Source organism: Rhopilema esculentum, chromosome 20 (genome assembly GCF_057945365.1).
Source record: "Rhopilema esculentum isolate cy_ngs chromosome 20, ASM5794536v1, whole genome shotgun sequence".
NCBI lineage: Eukaryota > Metazoa > Cnidaria > Scyphozoa > Rhizostomeae > Rhizostomatidae > Rhopilema > Rhopilema esculentum.
This window is the reverse complement of record NC_142834.1, coordinates 2,294,022-2,311,065: the sequence shown is the minus strand read 5'-3', so window position 1 is coordinate 2,311,065 and position 17,044 is coordinate 2,294,022. Positions and strand designations below refer to the sequence as shown.

The 17,044-nt window shown below is 38.4% G+C and overlaps 1 protein-coding gene across 2 annotated transcripts; it reads left to right on the top strand.

Moving 5' to 3' along the window:
• Positions 1-841: 841 nt before the first annotated feature.
• On the top strand, positions 842-16,541 carry LOC135687799 (uncharacterized). 2 transcript variants are annotated; one of them, XM_089114249.1, is made up of 13 exons: positions 842-900; positions 3,598-3,674; positions 5,195-5,487; positions 5,751-5,954; positions 7,115-7,322; positions 7,998-8,078; positions 8,785-8,862; positions 10,463-10,765; positions 11,204-11,406; positions 11,854-11,992; positions 12,166-12,335; positions 13,318-13,402; positions 14,381-16,541. In XM_089114249.1, the coding sequence occupies exons 2-13, from the start codon at positions 3,608-3,610 to the stop codon at positions 14,638-14,640; spliced, it is 2,091 nt and encodes a 696-aa protein (XP_088970375.1). In that variant the 5' UTR covers positions 842-900; positions 3,598-3,607; the 3' UTR covers positions 14,641-16,541. The 2 variants fall into 2 exon arrangements, with proteins under 2 accessions (XP_088970375.1, XP_065060538.2); XM_065204466.2 differs by lacking the exon at positions 842-900 and adding an exon at positions 1,828-2,142.
• The last annotated feature ends 503 nt before the right edge of the window (positions 16,542-17,044 follow it).

Sequence of the window (17,044 nt, the reverse complement as noted above, 5' to 3'; positions counted from 1 at the left end):
AACCAGGCTTTATAGCTGCAATACAAGAAAAACTCTCCGAATAAGATCCTAGAATTATTGGTGTCACTCCAGCCTCACATTTACGTCCACTTCTTTTTCTTAGTCTTGAAATCATCAAATTCAACTAGAAAATATGCGAGTAACTAAAGATGCTGCTTCCAAATGTTCTAAGGGAATGCTCGAGTAAGAAAGGCGTTCGTGTTGTTTACATTCGATTCAACATTTGAGAAAAGTACATGTCATGTTGTTCCTTGGGTAGAGTATTTCCACTTTTAGAGGTTTTGTTTTTAATTGGTCGTCTCAGAAATAAAAAGATTTACGGCCTTTGTTGTTTTTCCTGAGAAGTGGCTGAGTCATACTGAGGTTTGGATCGAAAGCAAAATTAGAGGAAGAATGATGTATTTGATTGGTTCCTTGTTTTGACCAATCAGCGACTGCTGACCCCTCGCGTGGCTGAAGAGTCACTAAAGAAAGATGTTTTTCTTGAAAATGGACACAGATTAAAGGATAACCTTGCTGAAACAATGATTTTAAAGTAGTTTCAATTTCTTATTTTCTGGGAAAAGGTAATTTCCCGCGCCAACACTTTAGTCACTGTCATTTTCTAATTCCATCAAGAGAGAAACAGGCCATATTGCCTTGCGGATTCTTAATTGAAACTCTGGATTTGATCAACAGTTTGCTGGTTAATTAACAGGTTGGTTCAAGCAACGGAAAATTAGAAACAAGGTCAACAAAAGTGTATGAGGAACATTCGAACTTAAGGATGTCTGATGCGTGTAATCTGAGCTGATGAATGGAAAGCGAAACTTTTAAATCATTCTTGCGTTTGGATTTTGAAAATATCATTTGGCATAAATTCTCGACCAATACCAAAACGTAGTTGACGAACTGAACAACGTAAGTATTTTGTTACACTAATTATAATTTTTGTTAAGTTTGCTAATTTTTGTCTCCCATAGTTTACTGTGAATTGTCCTTATTCAAGAGCAATAAGCCAGTGTGCATTCCTTGTAGCAAATCCCGAAGATCTATTTGTGGAGTTGTGTTGTTTTGGCGTGGCGTCGGCGTGAGATAAGCATCTGCTGGCGTGAGGCGCACACTGAATTTTTGTGAAGTGGCGTAGCGGCGTGGCGCAAAGCTCTTTCAGTTTTTTGCCTATGAACTTTCACTGTCGTAGCAAAACCAAGTCATAGAAATATATAAATAATCAAAACAAATTAACTCATAAATGAACAGTGCCAACCACGTGAAGCTTACAGCACAGAAAACGTCGTTGGGAACCAAGAATTTTGAGACACTTTGAGAGCACACAGAAAACTGGCATGTTGCATGTAGAATGCAATTTGTGTCTTACCCTTGATAAAAGCAAGGGCTTGCCCCCAGCTTATTTCACTACGAAACAGCTACGTCAGTGAGTTCATTAGGGGTCCGATATACCGTGCCTTTTTTGCTCCGATATTCGTTGACTTTGGTATTTTTGACAATATCTATAAGGTGTAAGCGTCAAATTGCACTCGAATTTAATCTGGGTAATCGCTAAACTATAATGAACCCCAGTGCCGTCGGAACGAAATTCACATTGGGGAGGGGGGGCTGCCCATTGTTTTCCTTCTCATTCAGTACACTGTTATAAAGGAAACATACTACAGTCTGACAATTATTGGGGGGGGGGGGGGGGCTGAACCCGAAGTCGAGACTTATTTGACAGGGACTAAATTTTCTGGCACGAAGAGACAGGAAGGCCAGAAGAATGGTAAAGATTACGTCATTCGTGTCGATTGTCCATCATGTTGCGAACAAGGAAGTAGATAGCCAATACGAACCAACAATTACTTTGGATACGTATGTCAACAGGCAAAACCGCAGAGAGAAGCCCAAAAGAGATGCATGCAGTGAGCACAAGTGTGTGTAAGGAACCATTGAAGATGAAACTGCATCCTTCTGTTGGTCTTTAAACCTTTTTAATCGTTTAATCATTGTCATTACGTCATCGAGACATTTGAACAGTGTATTCTGTGGTACCACCGCGAAGGTGCAATACTGAGCTTCCAGTCTAGTTGGCCTCAAGACAAAGTTGAGAGAATTTTTTATGTATTGACTGCCAGCGAAGTGGAAAGGATATTCAACGTTTTTGTTAAGGTAGAACGTATACTTTTCTTCTATTTTTCGTATTTTTGTTGCTGTTTAGGTCAAACATGGAGGCTATGTCGTAATATTTTGCCCTGTCCGTACAATGGCCGGAATTTACTTCTCGAACTTCCTATTTCCTTGGCCAGTCAATAATACCTGTTACTTTTGCGACCTGTAGTATATTCCCATTAATATATTACTTTTTTGACAATGATTTATTCATTCTATGTGTGAACCAAATCTACTCAGTTTTGATTGTAAATAAACAGATTATGAAAATTGACGTTACAGAAAATTATGACGAATGTCATTTGTCAAATGGCACTTACTTGAACACTTATGATATCACGCATCTTTCTAAAGAAATAACTTAAAAGTTAACAAATAGCAGATATTTTATTTTGTCAGAGCCTTTGTCGTCAAATTGCAACTATAAACTGCGGATTGTGTCAAAATTTTACAAATTTTAGGGTCAAAATTGAAATAAATGGTTTAGAATTTAGTTAATGACACTAAAAATCCCCGTGTATACTTGGTAGTGTTATGATGCATATGGAATCATCCCTTCAATTGCAATAATTCTTTCTAGATGTGTATTTTTCTACTATTGGGTGACCCATTATTTACAAACAGTCATTTTAGAATGATGAGGATCAATTTACCTTTTTTAAGACAACTTTAAAATTAACCTTTCTAAGAATATTTTTCAGTTCAGTTCAGTCATCAATCTGGTTACAGTCAGTATCAAAACAGGTGAAAGTCTTGCCTATAGGCACAGAAACATTTCAAAAGTGGGAGGGTGGGGGTACATTAGGGCATAGCAGAGGTACCCCAAGAGCTGCAAATTAATAGACACTTAACTTCGGTTTATGAAAAGTTTGGAGGGCATTTACCCACTGTGCCCCCTGAATGAATATGAAAATTTGTTTTCATGCTCACTATTAAGGCATTATGGAAACAAAATGCCAATTAAAAGATTTCAAAATTTAAAGAGCTCTTTTGAATGCAAATAGATCAAACAATAATGAAAAATTGTGTTTTAACAAAGATACCTAACCACAAAAACAGTGTGGTTTTGTTTTACTAGATTAAATAGGTCTTCACTAGATTGAAAGCTCTACTTATATACTCCCAAGATGCAAGTAAAAAACTTTGCATACCTGCTTCAGCTCCATCACTATTTCAACTGTTATGTGTGCTGGTGACCCTTTTGAGTAATGCCCCCGCCCCCTCCCCCAGTGTGGAATCCATGTAGCTTACGCCAGAAATATCCGACGTAGACTACCGATTTCCCATTGTCTTTCTATTGTTTATTGGCGTATGTCCGGCGTGAGCTTCACATTGATTCCACCCTGACCCCTCCATATCTCTGTAAGACCAATTGGAATTTTGGCTGCCTATTTTGATATGATTTATGTTCGCAAGTGTTCAGTTACCATTGACTAATTTGCAATTTCGTTATAGATTTGGGGTAATGCTTGGCTTTGTTAAAAAGGAAGAAGTCTCATCCATGACAGAACCACTGATATCTACACACAATGGTAAGCTCCTCTTTCCCTGTAACTTTGAAGTTGCACAAGTTTTTTATTTGAACTGTGCCAAGAATAGTACAAGAGCTCCTTACATGCTTTGCTAGAATACTCGGTTTTTGGAACTACCAAGAGTAGAGTTTTTAGTGACACCTGGTGGGTAAAATTTAGAATTATTTGTTTTCTTTAGGTCCCTTCCTGTGATAATTAGTGAAGAAATTTTAAGAGCATAACTCAAAACTCTAAAATGTACCTGATAATATGATATTTAATTTTCATCTAAATAGGGAGTTGCATGGGTTATAAAATAAGGTTATTTTGAACTACAATAATTTAAGGATCAAGCCAAATTATTTCTTTAGTTCTAAATAAACAGCAAGATCCTTTAACTGTATCACAACTAGTTATGAGCTACCCATAAGCCCAGGCAGCTGCTGTTGAGGTTTTGCATCTACCTCATCCAGTTCAATCAGGATCTCTGCCAGGAATGCTGGAATGACAAAGGGGCAAGGGGGGGGGGGGGGTTTGAGTTAAAGCACATTTGAAAGATAACTCCCAGCTTCTACTAATTCTTTCCACGAACTGCCATTTTATTTCGATCTTCTGTAGATATCTTGAAAATTGGCTAACTTTTGGCATAAGAAATTATTGTACAAGTTTTAAGAAATGTCGTCATGATTCAAGCACTACAATTAGAATTTCATACAAATCTCTCTGATTATTACAATTGGCCGGCATCAAGGGCACTTTAATAAAAAGGGCACTCTGGCCCCTCTTGCCCCTCCTATCAAAAGGCAACAGGGGTGGTTGACCCCCCCACGCCCCCTTCTCTGGTGTCCCTGATCTCTGCACTATGAAAATGCAGATGCACTCAGTTTTGAACAGAATGGGCAGGGATAGATCTTGGACTTTGTAACACCATATCTGGCAACTGACTTGGCTAACTGTTTAAAAAATGTGCATCTTATACACACATACAAGACTTAACCATTGGTCAAGGACCTGTCACAAATGCCCTGATAAACAGGCCAACGCTGTGCCTTTAACAATAAACAGAAAAATTGTATTAATACAAAGATGCTGTGCTCCAAGTATAGTGGAAGAACAATCAATGTATCTGGCTCACATTCTGAACTTTATTTGTTTCACTGTCTCCCTTTGTTTGCTTATTTGCTTGCTTGCTAAAAGGGCTGGAAGACAGTTTGTTTCTCAAAAGCATAATAAACAAGGGAAACTTCCTCATGGTCAATTATTGGTAGTTTCTAAGATTCAAATGTTGAAGGAAACCTGAGGAGTTGGAGATATTCAATTTTGCAGAAAAATTTCTAGGTTCTACAGATTATTTTTAAATAACACAGCATTGAATGGTAAGTTAACTCCATATTGATCTAACTTTTGTCAACATCAATCTTGTTTAGAAACATTTCAAATATCCTTTCTTCATGCATATTCTGATACTTAGTAACCCTGATTAAATGGACCTTTCATGCTTACTCACAAAAAAGCATTGATGATTCTTTTTATTTCTCAAGGTGACATCAACATCTCTTACGAAGATGATGAGCTAGTGAAAGAGATCATCAGCTCCATCTCGGGGCCCTCACACAGCAGTACATGTACAGATTTTATAAGCAATGGTCTGTTTGGACAGCAGAATGGAAGCATTTACTTCAACAGCTCACAGGATGTCTACTGTAATGGAAATGTGCTTGGAGTTGAAAATGCTGATTTCATTGGCGATGAAGTAGACACATCAGCTATCAGCGAAAACAGGAATTTTGAAATCAACTACATCAAGTTTCCAAAGTCAATCATCAAATCCCAGGTACTGTTTTTCATCATCATTGCCATGTGAATGATTATTTTAAATGATTTTAAATGAGAAATATAACAACAATGCTTTTGCATCTTTAGATTTAGGGTAGAGCAACCGCATACAGAGTGGCTCATCGTGTGCTCGAGTCCTGCCGTGGCTGTGTCACTTCCTTTTCTCTTAATATATTGTCCTGAATCCAGTTATCCTATCGCATCTTTCTAGAATTGTATTGTATTATGTCTACGCTAACATACAACTCCTTCTATATGCAGAGAAGAAGCGGTGGAGTTTCACAACAGAGGCTTAGCATTGAGGATTCAAGGATCGTTTTAGGAATAACACTTCTTGGCGTTGCTCAGGTGCTCACAATCCGGTGTTTTGTGGCAAGAGTTGTTGATCCGTCTTTTCAAAGATCTGACGTGGTTAATGAACCAGTCGAGCTGGAAGTAAAAGCATTGCAAGGAAAAGTCGGAGAGGTATAATTCAGTTCTTCTTTCAGATGGAAAAGCATTAACATTTTTGCAAAAATAGCATCCTAAAATTCCCTTAAAGGCAAAAATAAAGCTGAACTAAAACTAAAGCTAAACGATTGCTCAGTTACTGAATCCAGTTATGCCACGTCCATTAACTTTTAGGACAACTGCTTACATGAAGTTGTATTTTCTCAAAAAATCGTACTCAATTTTTGTTTGCCTTCTGTAAGGAAGATTTGAAACGTGCCCGCTTTTAGAAATCTCTTCGAAAAATCCCTCTTGATGAAAACCCTTTCGATAAAAACCCTTTTCATGTTTTCGGTCACTGGCATTTTAGGCCAAGGATTTTAAGAAATCCCGTGTGTTGTATGACAAATTATACTTAGGCAACTCGGTTTTTATAAACCGTTATTAAAAAACACACACACGATCGCGAAAATTCTAAGAAAAAAAATTTCTGATCGTGTATGTGTGTTTTTTAATTATGGTTTATAAATGTACCTAGTTACCTAAGTATAAAATGTAATTTCTTTTTCGCTTTTGTGTTTTCCGTCCAACTGTGATGCGTCTGTTTACCTTATCAATTTTTCTCACATACTGCTCTTTTTAAATTACGTTTTAAGTCAATTGATCATTTTGAAATTGAAGAAGCTTTTTCGACATTTTTATTCGTCGAGAGCCTGTTTTGGTCGTGATAGCCGATTAGTACCTACAATGCCTGCCAAAAGTCTTGGAACACTGACATCAATTTCCAAGGTCAAAATCAATCACCCCCCTCTCCTCTACAGAACAATGTTGGTGTACTATCAAACGGGTTAGGATTTTAAGAAGGCACTTTCTTTTGCGCTTCTTTTATGATATTTCTCTAAATCATCAACATTGTTTTCGGGGGAAGGGGGCGGAAGTAGCAATTTTTTTCATGAAAGGAATGAAAGATATCAAATGCAGCGTAAATTGCTGGGTGTTCCAAGTACTTTTGGCAGGCATTGTACATCTGAGTGCATTCATTAACGAGGTAGCTACGACCAACCTCCAGCATAAATTTACACACGAGCGATACTGCCGCAGTGAAAGTCGGCTTTAATACGTAAAAAGTCACTTATTGTACGGGCAGTTGTCATTATGTAATAGACAATTTGACATTATTTTGAACAACGTTTCAGTATATACTCAATATCAACCTCGACTCAGTCTATGATGTGAATGGAAAATTGGTCTACGGCCTGGCCAAAAACAAAATCGAAGATTTAAACAAATTCTACTTAAAAATCCTGGTCACCTTTGTCGATCACTCATGGAATTTTGCTGATACAAAATGTTTTCAAGTCGTTGGCAGAGCCAAAGATGCGGACAAGAAAGAGCCAGTCACAGGTACCAAGCTTCAAGCTCTATCCCTCTGGTGAATTGTTTTTAGCCAGAATGCAAATTAGATCTTTAGAATGCTGAATGAGTTCTAATTAAGGAAAATTGTTTTGGAACCAGCCTTATGTCTTGTTGTCTTATTTTTGGTATTTCAGTCAAAAAAGATTACTGTAATTTCCTCTTGTTACCATAATTATGATGTGATGTATGAAGCCATGAGGATCTAGAGAAGGTTAACAAGGGCCATTACAGCTAGTGATTGTTCATAGGCCTACGTTCCTTAGCATAACCTTCTCGAGTCTTCGACACTTGTGTTGAAAGAGTGGGAATTTTTACATCTGAAGTTTAAAAGACTCTTAAAAACCTTTATCAAATTATTACGAGGGCATATTTTGTACCAAAAGCAATAAAATGCAACTTAGCCAAATAATGGCATGAGATTTCCACTTCTAAGCATCCGAGAAACTTGATTACACCAGTTGCAATACGATTTTATTGTGTTCTTTAATTAATAAATTGCAAAACAAGAGTTCTGATAAAATTCGAAGAAAAGCCAGCCTTAAGCTACTAATATTGATGCTAATTGCACACTTAAACCGGGTTCGCATATCCTCCTTTGGGGCTTGGTTTAAGAGATTTTTTTGGTTCCTGATTTGACTAGAAAATTGAACTTCTTGATTCTAGAAGCAAATCAACTGCCACCAGCCCCGAGACCGGGTGCTAAACGAGCAAGAACCGGCACCGACGAATCAACACAATCTAATGGTATTTGATTAATTGACTTTTCTGTTTGTTATCGGTTAATGTTTTTTAAAATATCACTCTCAATGCCATTTTATGTACTGTAGAACCTCAATTTGATGAACGCATGTAGGATTTGAGACACAGTTTTTAGGGAGCTGTTCAGCGTCTAGTAATTATTTCCAAGATACTTTGACAAAATAAAGGAATTATAGGCCGACATTTTCTTTGTTTGGGTCTGTCCGCGATATGGAGGTTTCTTTTTAAAGAAATCGCAGAGTATCAATACAAAGCTGTTGTCGATTCGATGTTCACCAGCACAATGTCGTGCTTTTAAAGACCGCAAAGGGATTTTAGAATCCTGTTCTCTCCCTGCTCAAGTTCTGGTATAAGATATCTTCTGCTTATCATGTTTACATTATGTAAAAGTTCAAATTTCTATGAACGAACCTATTAGATATTTTAGATTTTCTACAGGTTTTTGGTTTTATATTATATTGTCGTCTTATATTGCAAAAATTTGAAGTTAATACTCATAAGCTTTTGCGGCGACCTCTATTCTTCCCATGAAATGCTTTGAAATTTTGATTATGCCGCTGATGAAGTTGTTTTCTTTTGCATTCTGAAACCTTTGCCACTTATATCACGTCATTTTAATTTTTTTCTTGTGTTTTGAACTAAATCTGATTTTATGGACACGCTTGATCAAATGGATATGCAAATTTTTTAGGTTCGTTATCGATTGGTGATATGCCTAAAAGTAATGTAAGCACGAGCAGTGGATACAGCAGCGGCACGTCACATACAGGTTAGCATTTTTAGGCACTGTTCACCCCTCACCCGATTCATTACATATCGGTCCTGTTCACCCCTCGCCGGATTCACTACATATCAATACTGTTCACACCTCTCCGGACTCATTACATATCGGTCCTGTTCACTTCTCTCCGGACTCTTTACGTATCGGACCTGTTCTAATCTCACCGGATTCATTACATATCGGTACTGTTCACACCTCGCCGGATTCATTACATATCGGTCCTGTTCACTTCTCTCCGGACTCTTTACGTATCGGACCTGTTCTAATCTCACCGGATTCATTACATATCGGTACTGTTCACACCTCGCCGGATTCATTACATATCGGTCCTGTTCACTCCTTACCGAATTCATTACAGATCAGTCCTGTTCACTCCTCTCCGGACTCATTAAATTTCAGACTCGTCCACTCCTCACCCGATTCATTACATATCGGACCTGTTCTAATCTCACCGAATTCATTACAGATCAGTCCTGTTCACTCCTCTCCGGACTCCCTGGACTCATCAAATTTCAGACCTGTTCACTACTAACCGGACTCATTACATTACAGACTTGCTCTTACCTCACTGGATGCGTTACTAATCGGACCTATTCACTCCGCACCGGATTTATTACATATTAGACCTGCTTATATCTAACCGGAATCACTACATACACGATTTGTTTAGATCCGACATGTAATTTGATGACGTGAAGGCATGATTCAGTTTCAGCTCTGTTCACAAGACAGTGCCTCAGTTTTGAGGATAGTTAGCAGGACACATTCGTAAAAAAGACACCTGGCGTTCTTATGAATCCGATACCAGCTTCAGTGCTGTTTGTTTTCCCTTCACACATCAATCCAAAACCTTGTGAACCCGAACTTAAACTCTTGCGAACATCACTTTCAACTATTTCCATATGTTAGAGCCTTCGAGACATCGTTATCGTTTATGGCATAACGGATTTCTGGTGCCTTGATAAACAAGCCGGATTCCTATTTATCTATTCCTTTGGATATCGTTATTGCTATGGGGATACCGTAAATCCTCGAATTGCCTCCCACCTCGAAAAAAGCCCCCCCCCCCGAATAAGCCCTCACCCTAGAACTACAAATTGTTAATAAAATAAGCCCCCCCTCGAATAAGCCCCCACTGCTACCGTAAATTCCCGAATTGGATCCCTCCATTAGATTATTTTTGCCATCTGAGGTTGCCTTTGGCGTTTTATTGAATTGCCACAACAAATTTATACTTCTGGTATTATTTAATTAAATGCTCATAAAGAAATTCCTACTAAAATAAACGAGGTCTTTTAATAATGGCTTCTTAATGCCTACAATAATTTTATAAGTCCCCCCTCGTAAAAGCACCTCTCGAATAGGCCCCCATCCAAAAATATCAAAATTAAATAAGCCCCCAGGGGGCTAATTCGAGGATTTACGATATGCCAAAACTGATTTCGCTTCCCCTTTTTTCAAACATTTTTGTCTGCAATGCTATCATTGAAAACCCGTTGGGTTTGCAGATTGATGCTTAATTCTCTGGTAGGTGTTAGTTAGGAGACTTTCTCGATCATAATGTTAAAATAATAAATATATTTTGCAGATGGCATGCTGATAACAGCATCGAAAGTCGCAGCCGACTTCTTGGACGCAAAACGTGCCGAAATCGGATCCCTGGTTGTGGCAGAGCCGATCAAGACATCCCGAGGCGACATTGCCTATCATTTCACGTTGCAGAACCCAGACGCTCACCCTGCATTCTCAGAAGGTGAAATCGTTGGCCTGTTTGAACGCAAGGATGGCGAATGTGTGCTTGATAAGCTCACGCAAAAGAACTCAATAGACGCTGTATTGAAAGGTGTTATCAGCCGATCACAGTATTTGGAGGCCAAGGTGAAACCAGGAGGTATAAAATTTTTATTGCTTTCGAAAAGTTGCTAGTTTCCAACAAGGTTAAGCGCAATTGCTGTTATTTGAAGGAATCTTTCACATTAAGTAGGATAGAAATTAGGAGAGCCTCCTCGGCTTTGTTTTTGTAGCCCACGAATGGTCCCTGGAGACCCATCTACCCTAAGGATTGAGGGTAACTGGCCCCCTCTCAGTCAATTGCTACCCCTTTGTTATCCATAGTTACGCCCCTGTTGTGTTTAGTAGTCACCTCCATATCTGAATTGTTTTCTATTTTTTTTATATGCATCAGCAAACAGAGCCCCCGTATCGCGATTGGGGTTATTTCCGTCAACTATTTCTCCCCATCCAACCTCTCTCCTTGAGAGATCCCTTTTGTACCTTCAGCAAGTGCACAGGAGCTTTTATGTGATTGGAATTTCCTTTAATTTTGCAGTTCGAACTGAAACTGTATGTATGTTTGGCATCGTCCCCGTCAAAGTGAGAGGGCCAGTTACACGTGGCGATATTGTGTACGCATCGCCATCCCATCCCGGCGTCGCCGTTAGTTCCAGCACTCTTGGTAGCAAGCCACTGTTGATTAACGATTCGTCCGCCTTGGGAATGGCCTGGCAAACGATCTATGCAGACGAGGACGAGGTAAGATAGTTCAAGAAACAAGTACAATATTGTCACAACCGTAGCAGGCATTGTAACATTTTCAGGGATGACAGAGAGGGGCGAGAGAGAAAGGGGGGCAAATGTGCCTTTTTCGGAAAATTTTACTTGATATTGGCTTTGTAGCAAAATTTATTTTACATCCGTACCACATACCCTTTAGATAAATTTTCATGTTGGTTTGATGACAATTCTACTAAAAATTTCTTTACATATGCTGGAGTTAGGCCCATGTTAAAGATGCATAGCGGGTCAAAACGAAAATCCAAGTTACGAAAGAATAGAAATCATTATTTAAATCTTCTTGTCTTTAAGCATAGTGCCTTGTCTCTGGTTCTTCTCAGCGTCGCTGCATTTCTTTGTATTCAGTGATTTCTAACAGATCGGTAAAAATAAACAATTTTTTATGAAACTCAATCTCTCCTGCAGCTGAATCTTGTCTACTGCCTTGCATCCATTACCATGGAAATTTTCCAAGGAATGATTGAAAAGCGATTTCGCACACTGAAGAGACGAGTCAATGCTAGAATCGATGATATCCAGAAATCAAGGAAGCGCTCAAAGAGAAGTAAGGACTCTTTATATTCTGATTTTTCTTACCTTTAACCAGCCCCAGAGGGAAAGGGGGGGTTGGGGGTTTTGGGGGGGGGGGGGTTTGAGCTGCTTGACTTTGGTTATGTGGACTTCCCACACCACAAAATTTAGTCATGCCCATCGTTAATGATTTCTTTTTTTTTGCAGGAAACATTATTTGCGCTTCGATTCTGACGACATTTTTACTACTTCTCTCGATCTTGCTGTGGCAAATTTTCATGCCCGGGTCGGCCTTGCGTCGAATGGTATGCGAGAAAGGAAGCATTAAGAATCATTTTGCCAGCTTCAAATACAGGCCGTTGAAAGATATATTCACAGTAAGTAGAACTGTTTTGCAGTTATGCCAAAAGATTTTAGCGTTTCTGTTATTTATAAGCTTAGAAGGGGATGTGTAAAAGTTTTTCAACTTTTTCGATTCTTTCGTTTTTAGGATACAGAGGTATTTAGGCCAGTGATAATCTCGTTTTATCTTTATGTTGAAATGAGAAAACAAAGAACCGGATTTTGATTCACCGCCTTGAGAGAAGATACAGCCCCCTAGATAAAATCCTTTTTGTTGCGAAAGTCTCAAAAGGCCATATTTAAAGCCTTCTGAGAGTCTCAAAAGGTAATATTTAAAGCCTTTTGAGAGTCAAAAGGCCATATTTAAAGCCTTTTGAGAGTCAAAAGGCAATATTGAAAGCCTTCTGAGAGTCTCAAAAGGCCATATTTAAAGCCTTTTGAGACTTTCGCAACAAAATTTTATTAAAAGCAATAGCACACGGGTGGCTGGAAGCATCTTTGAAGATACACTCAAATTTGGCAAGTCATCGAACCAACTTTGGAAAGTTGCTATAAAAACATAATTTTTTAAAGAGCTTGAAAATCAAATTGTCTCCAGTTAACTTTTAAGGGTTTATCCATAAAATTTTCAAAAGAAATGTTTATTTAACAATTATGATGTTTACTCCAAAAATTGCTTCCATTCTGTGCTTGCCTGAATTTCTGCAGTTAGTCTTTCTTCTTTCTTCATGTTCCTTGATCGCTTTTTTGTTCTGCTCAAACCATGTTTTTTTTTGTCTTCCTATTTAAACCAGTAGCGGAAATTTAACCCTTTGAATTATTTTCTTGTTAAGACTCATTTGAGTAATAAACGGAAATTTTTCTTAGTGAAGTTGCATTGCGATAAGATGGTTGCCCATATAGCCAAATCATCCGCTAATTATTTGCTTCAACTTTATTTCTACATATCCTCTATATAAGCCACTTCCGCTTCAAAAGCCATTTTGTTTCATATTGCTTATCCATTTGTCCTTGCAGTTCTACAATGTGGATGGAAAAGAGTTTGATTTCGAAACATTGAAGAAGAAGTCGCAAGAACTAAGAGAACCGATTCCTGGTTCAGGTGAGCAGATTTTAATATAATTGGCTAGGCCTTAACATTGTCATCGACTTTGTTTAAACTACTTGGAGCACAGGGAGCCAGTGTTCAGATTAGTTTGGGTTACACGGTTGGCAACCGTTGGGAAACCAATTGAAGACGAAATTTGTTATGTCCAGACCACAACCAGTGGCGCCATATATTTTTTTGGGGAATGGGGGGGGGGGGGGTAGGCCTATTGTTTTGATAAGATGACGTCAAATTTGTCTATTTTTTTAGAACAAAAGACCATTGTCTTCCTTTTGTGCAACCTCCCTAATAGGGGGGAGGGGGCAACCTTCTCTCTTTGTTCTCCAGGTGTCTGTTTCCGCTAAAGAATAAAATTCGCTGTTTATGTTACTGTCAATAAGCTGATAGTTTGGAATGGTATGATAGAATTGCGAATATCGGAGGGCAGAGCAAATTTATGTTGTTAACGTGTCAGGTTTAACCAGATCATGTATTGAGCTCTCAAAGATGTAGATAAGTGATTCCTTCTTGAAATGAACTTCTCTTGCGAGTGTACGACATCTCTTGCGAGTGTACGACATCTCTTGCTGAGAAATACCAGTCTAGCGAAAACGCCGTTGTAAGCCAAGTTTCAGACGCGTGGAAAATTTGGCCTATGATCTGCTGGAAATTCAGATGCATACTTTTCTTAGTATCGTCTCTAATTTATAACGCACTGACAACTTTAAATTAAACTTTTGTTTTGATCAATTTAAAGCTAGGAATAAGAGGAGCGTATATTATAAGGTAAGCGCGGTTCAATAGAAGACATCGATGTTTTCCCATAACGAGGTTCCCAGCCTTGCCTCTAAAATCCGTACGAGGTCTCGCTGTGTTTTCATTTGATGACCTGTTGGCTACTTGGCGAATTTCTTCTAGCTATTGATGTGGCAATTTATGGTTGGTATGTAATTTACAGCCTACCGTTTGATAAAAGAGGTGTTTTGCTTATAGGGTTCCACTATTACTACAACATCCCTTTATGTGCTTACGGTGGTTCAGCAAAGTCAGAGGACACCTTGTTGAAAAGGAAACGAATTGGAGGACCCCGCGTTTTTGCGGTCGATGAGCAGTGCAAACACGCCTTTTATTATTATGGTGCGCTCAATAAATGGTGTAGATACAAGTCAGCCCTCGATTTGAAGTGCGTTCCGGCTTTTCATACCGATCACGGAAAGAAAACGAACCAGACGATGCCTGAGTTCTGTACTTGAATTACCACTGGTTTGTCAGTAATGCTAGTTTTGAATAGCTGTTCTTAGTAGCTGACGTGGAGCTCCGGGCTGCGTGGGACAGGAGCTGTGCGTGAGGTCTGTGGCACAAATGATTCCTTAACGATTCGTATTTGTTTAAGGTCTATTTGGGATAGCCCAGTACACACTGTTTCACTGCCAAGCCCTCCGATTTCGGGCCCTAATCTAAATTTTCTATCCGTATTTGACCTGGCAGCGTTTTTTCTTTTCCATCCTACTTCAACCCTTTTTCCAAGCCCTCCTTGGCATCACAAGAATACAAATTGCTTCAATACGAAATCTGCAAAGTGGGTTTTGTTTGGTTATTGTGAAATCTAGACGTAGGTTTGGAGTTTCTGCTAATAATTTGGAGTTTCAATATTTATGCCTTTTTGCTGGAAGATTAAACAAGCTTCAAGATCCGATCCCAATATCTGTCTCCATCCCGTTGTGACTAGCTTTTCTCCAAGTCATGATGTCCTTCAGTAAGTTTTTGCATCAACTAACTGTCAATTACACCTCTAGAAACACAAACGATTTCTCTGTATTTAATAAAGTCGGTAATGTACAGGAATATCAAGGCTATTTTTTAGGCTTCCATTCCAGAAAGGTTTTTGTACTATCATATTTGTAACACGTATAATCATTTATTGGCATATTTTAACCATCCGTTATCACCCGTTTCCTAGGAATATAGAATCATTTCTTTCGCGATGATTTTTATTTTTAGTGCTTTTAACTGCTTCAAGCGACATTTATTGTAAATATGTGTAGTTTATAGTAGCCTCTACGTTGTTTATGTCCAGTTGTACCTTCGTGTATTAGCTTTTTAATATCGTTTTTGTCAATTAATCAATATTTGTAGCATTTGGATGTGCATTCACAGATTTTTCTATCAAAACACGTGTAGCAGATAGATAGGCCTAGCCCTACTTTTGCATGATGCAGTAGAGAATTGGCAGCGTAGGGGCTGATGACGCGAAATTACCCCTTTGCAGCCCTGTACCCATAACCCCGAACAAATATTTAAATCTTAAGCCGAAAACTCACTCTGGAAAATGATCCGCGGATCGGATCAGATCGTGTTGTTCTGATCAGTTCCGTTTAATCAAATATTTAAATCTTAAGCCGAAAACCCACTTTGGAAAATGATCCGCAGATCGTTTCAAATTCGAATGCACGTTGACATTTATATCTCCACGGGATCCTTGCCTCATGATGCAAGTGCTCTATTCTTTAAAAAGTTCTAATTCGATTTTCATCAAAATAAAACTATTGTACCGTACCGGAACGGTTCAAAAAAAAGTTGAAATTATTTTAACTTTTTTCGATCCATTTCGATCCGTCGCGGATCAGTCATATGACCATTTTTGCATCCAAAGCGCTTGCGCAACACAAAATCTGAGCCGATCCGCGGATCATTTTCCGGAGTGGGTTTTCGGCTTTAGAGACATTTTTATATATTGAGTTATCATTTTTCTCTGACAGATTTATTTTATTGCATAAAGCAGCGTGTACTTAAAGCAATCTAAAGATACTGAAGTGACATTTATCAATAGGCTATTGGCCAATCAGCAACCGTCTGAGAGCTGCCACTTAAGTGCCTGTCGATTGGCTTTCAGCATTGTTTATCAAACGGGAACATTGAATGTTTTTATTTTTATTTTTTTCAAAATAACTTTATATTCGCTGTGCGAAGATTAAACTTTACTTAATAATTTTATGTTTGGGTAATCGTACATTGTTCTATATAAAATGTAGTGAGAACTTTGGCGTCTATTTTGCTAGCCAATTTTGCAGATATTTTTGATGGATTCTTTGTTTGGGAGTTTTTTATTTGGTGGTAAATTAGAAATAGGTTTGGAAATGCAAACATTTTACAACATACTAAAGCTTTTTGTCTGACATTCTTCAGTGTATCAAACATCAGAACATAGATCAAAAACTCTAAGCTAGGAAATAAATATACCCAGTTGTGGATCGAAATAGGCCAATCAGAAACGCAGGCACATGTCTGTTGAAGTTGCCCAATGTGTGCTGCTTTCTCATTAAAAGTTATTGAATCCAAGGATGAAAACGAACTTCTGGTCTACACAACCGTGGTTTCGGATGTTTCAGATCATTGGCAGAGCTTGCTCGTCGTTCCATCTAGCAGTTCTCGAATCAATCTTCAAAAAAATAAAAAAGCTTTTGCGTAGAAAAAAGGATGATTCTACCTATAATATAGTCATAAAAAATATGAAAATCTTCAAGCAACATTATAATCTGAACTAAGCTTGAATTGTAGTCTTTGTAGAACCTCATCCACCTGTACATAAATTCTGTGTGCGCTGTAAATCTTTCTTGACTTGAAACTTTCAACAACATCTTTTCCTCTCCGACTACA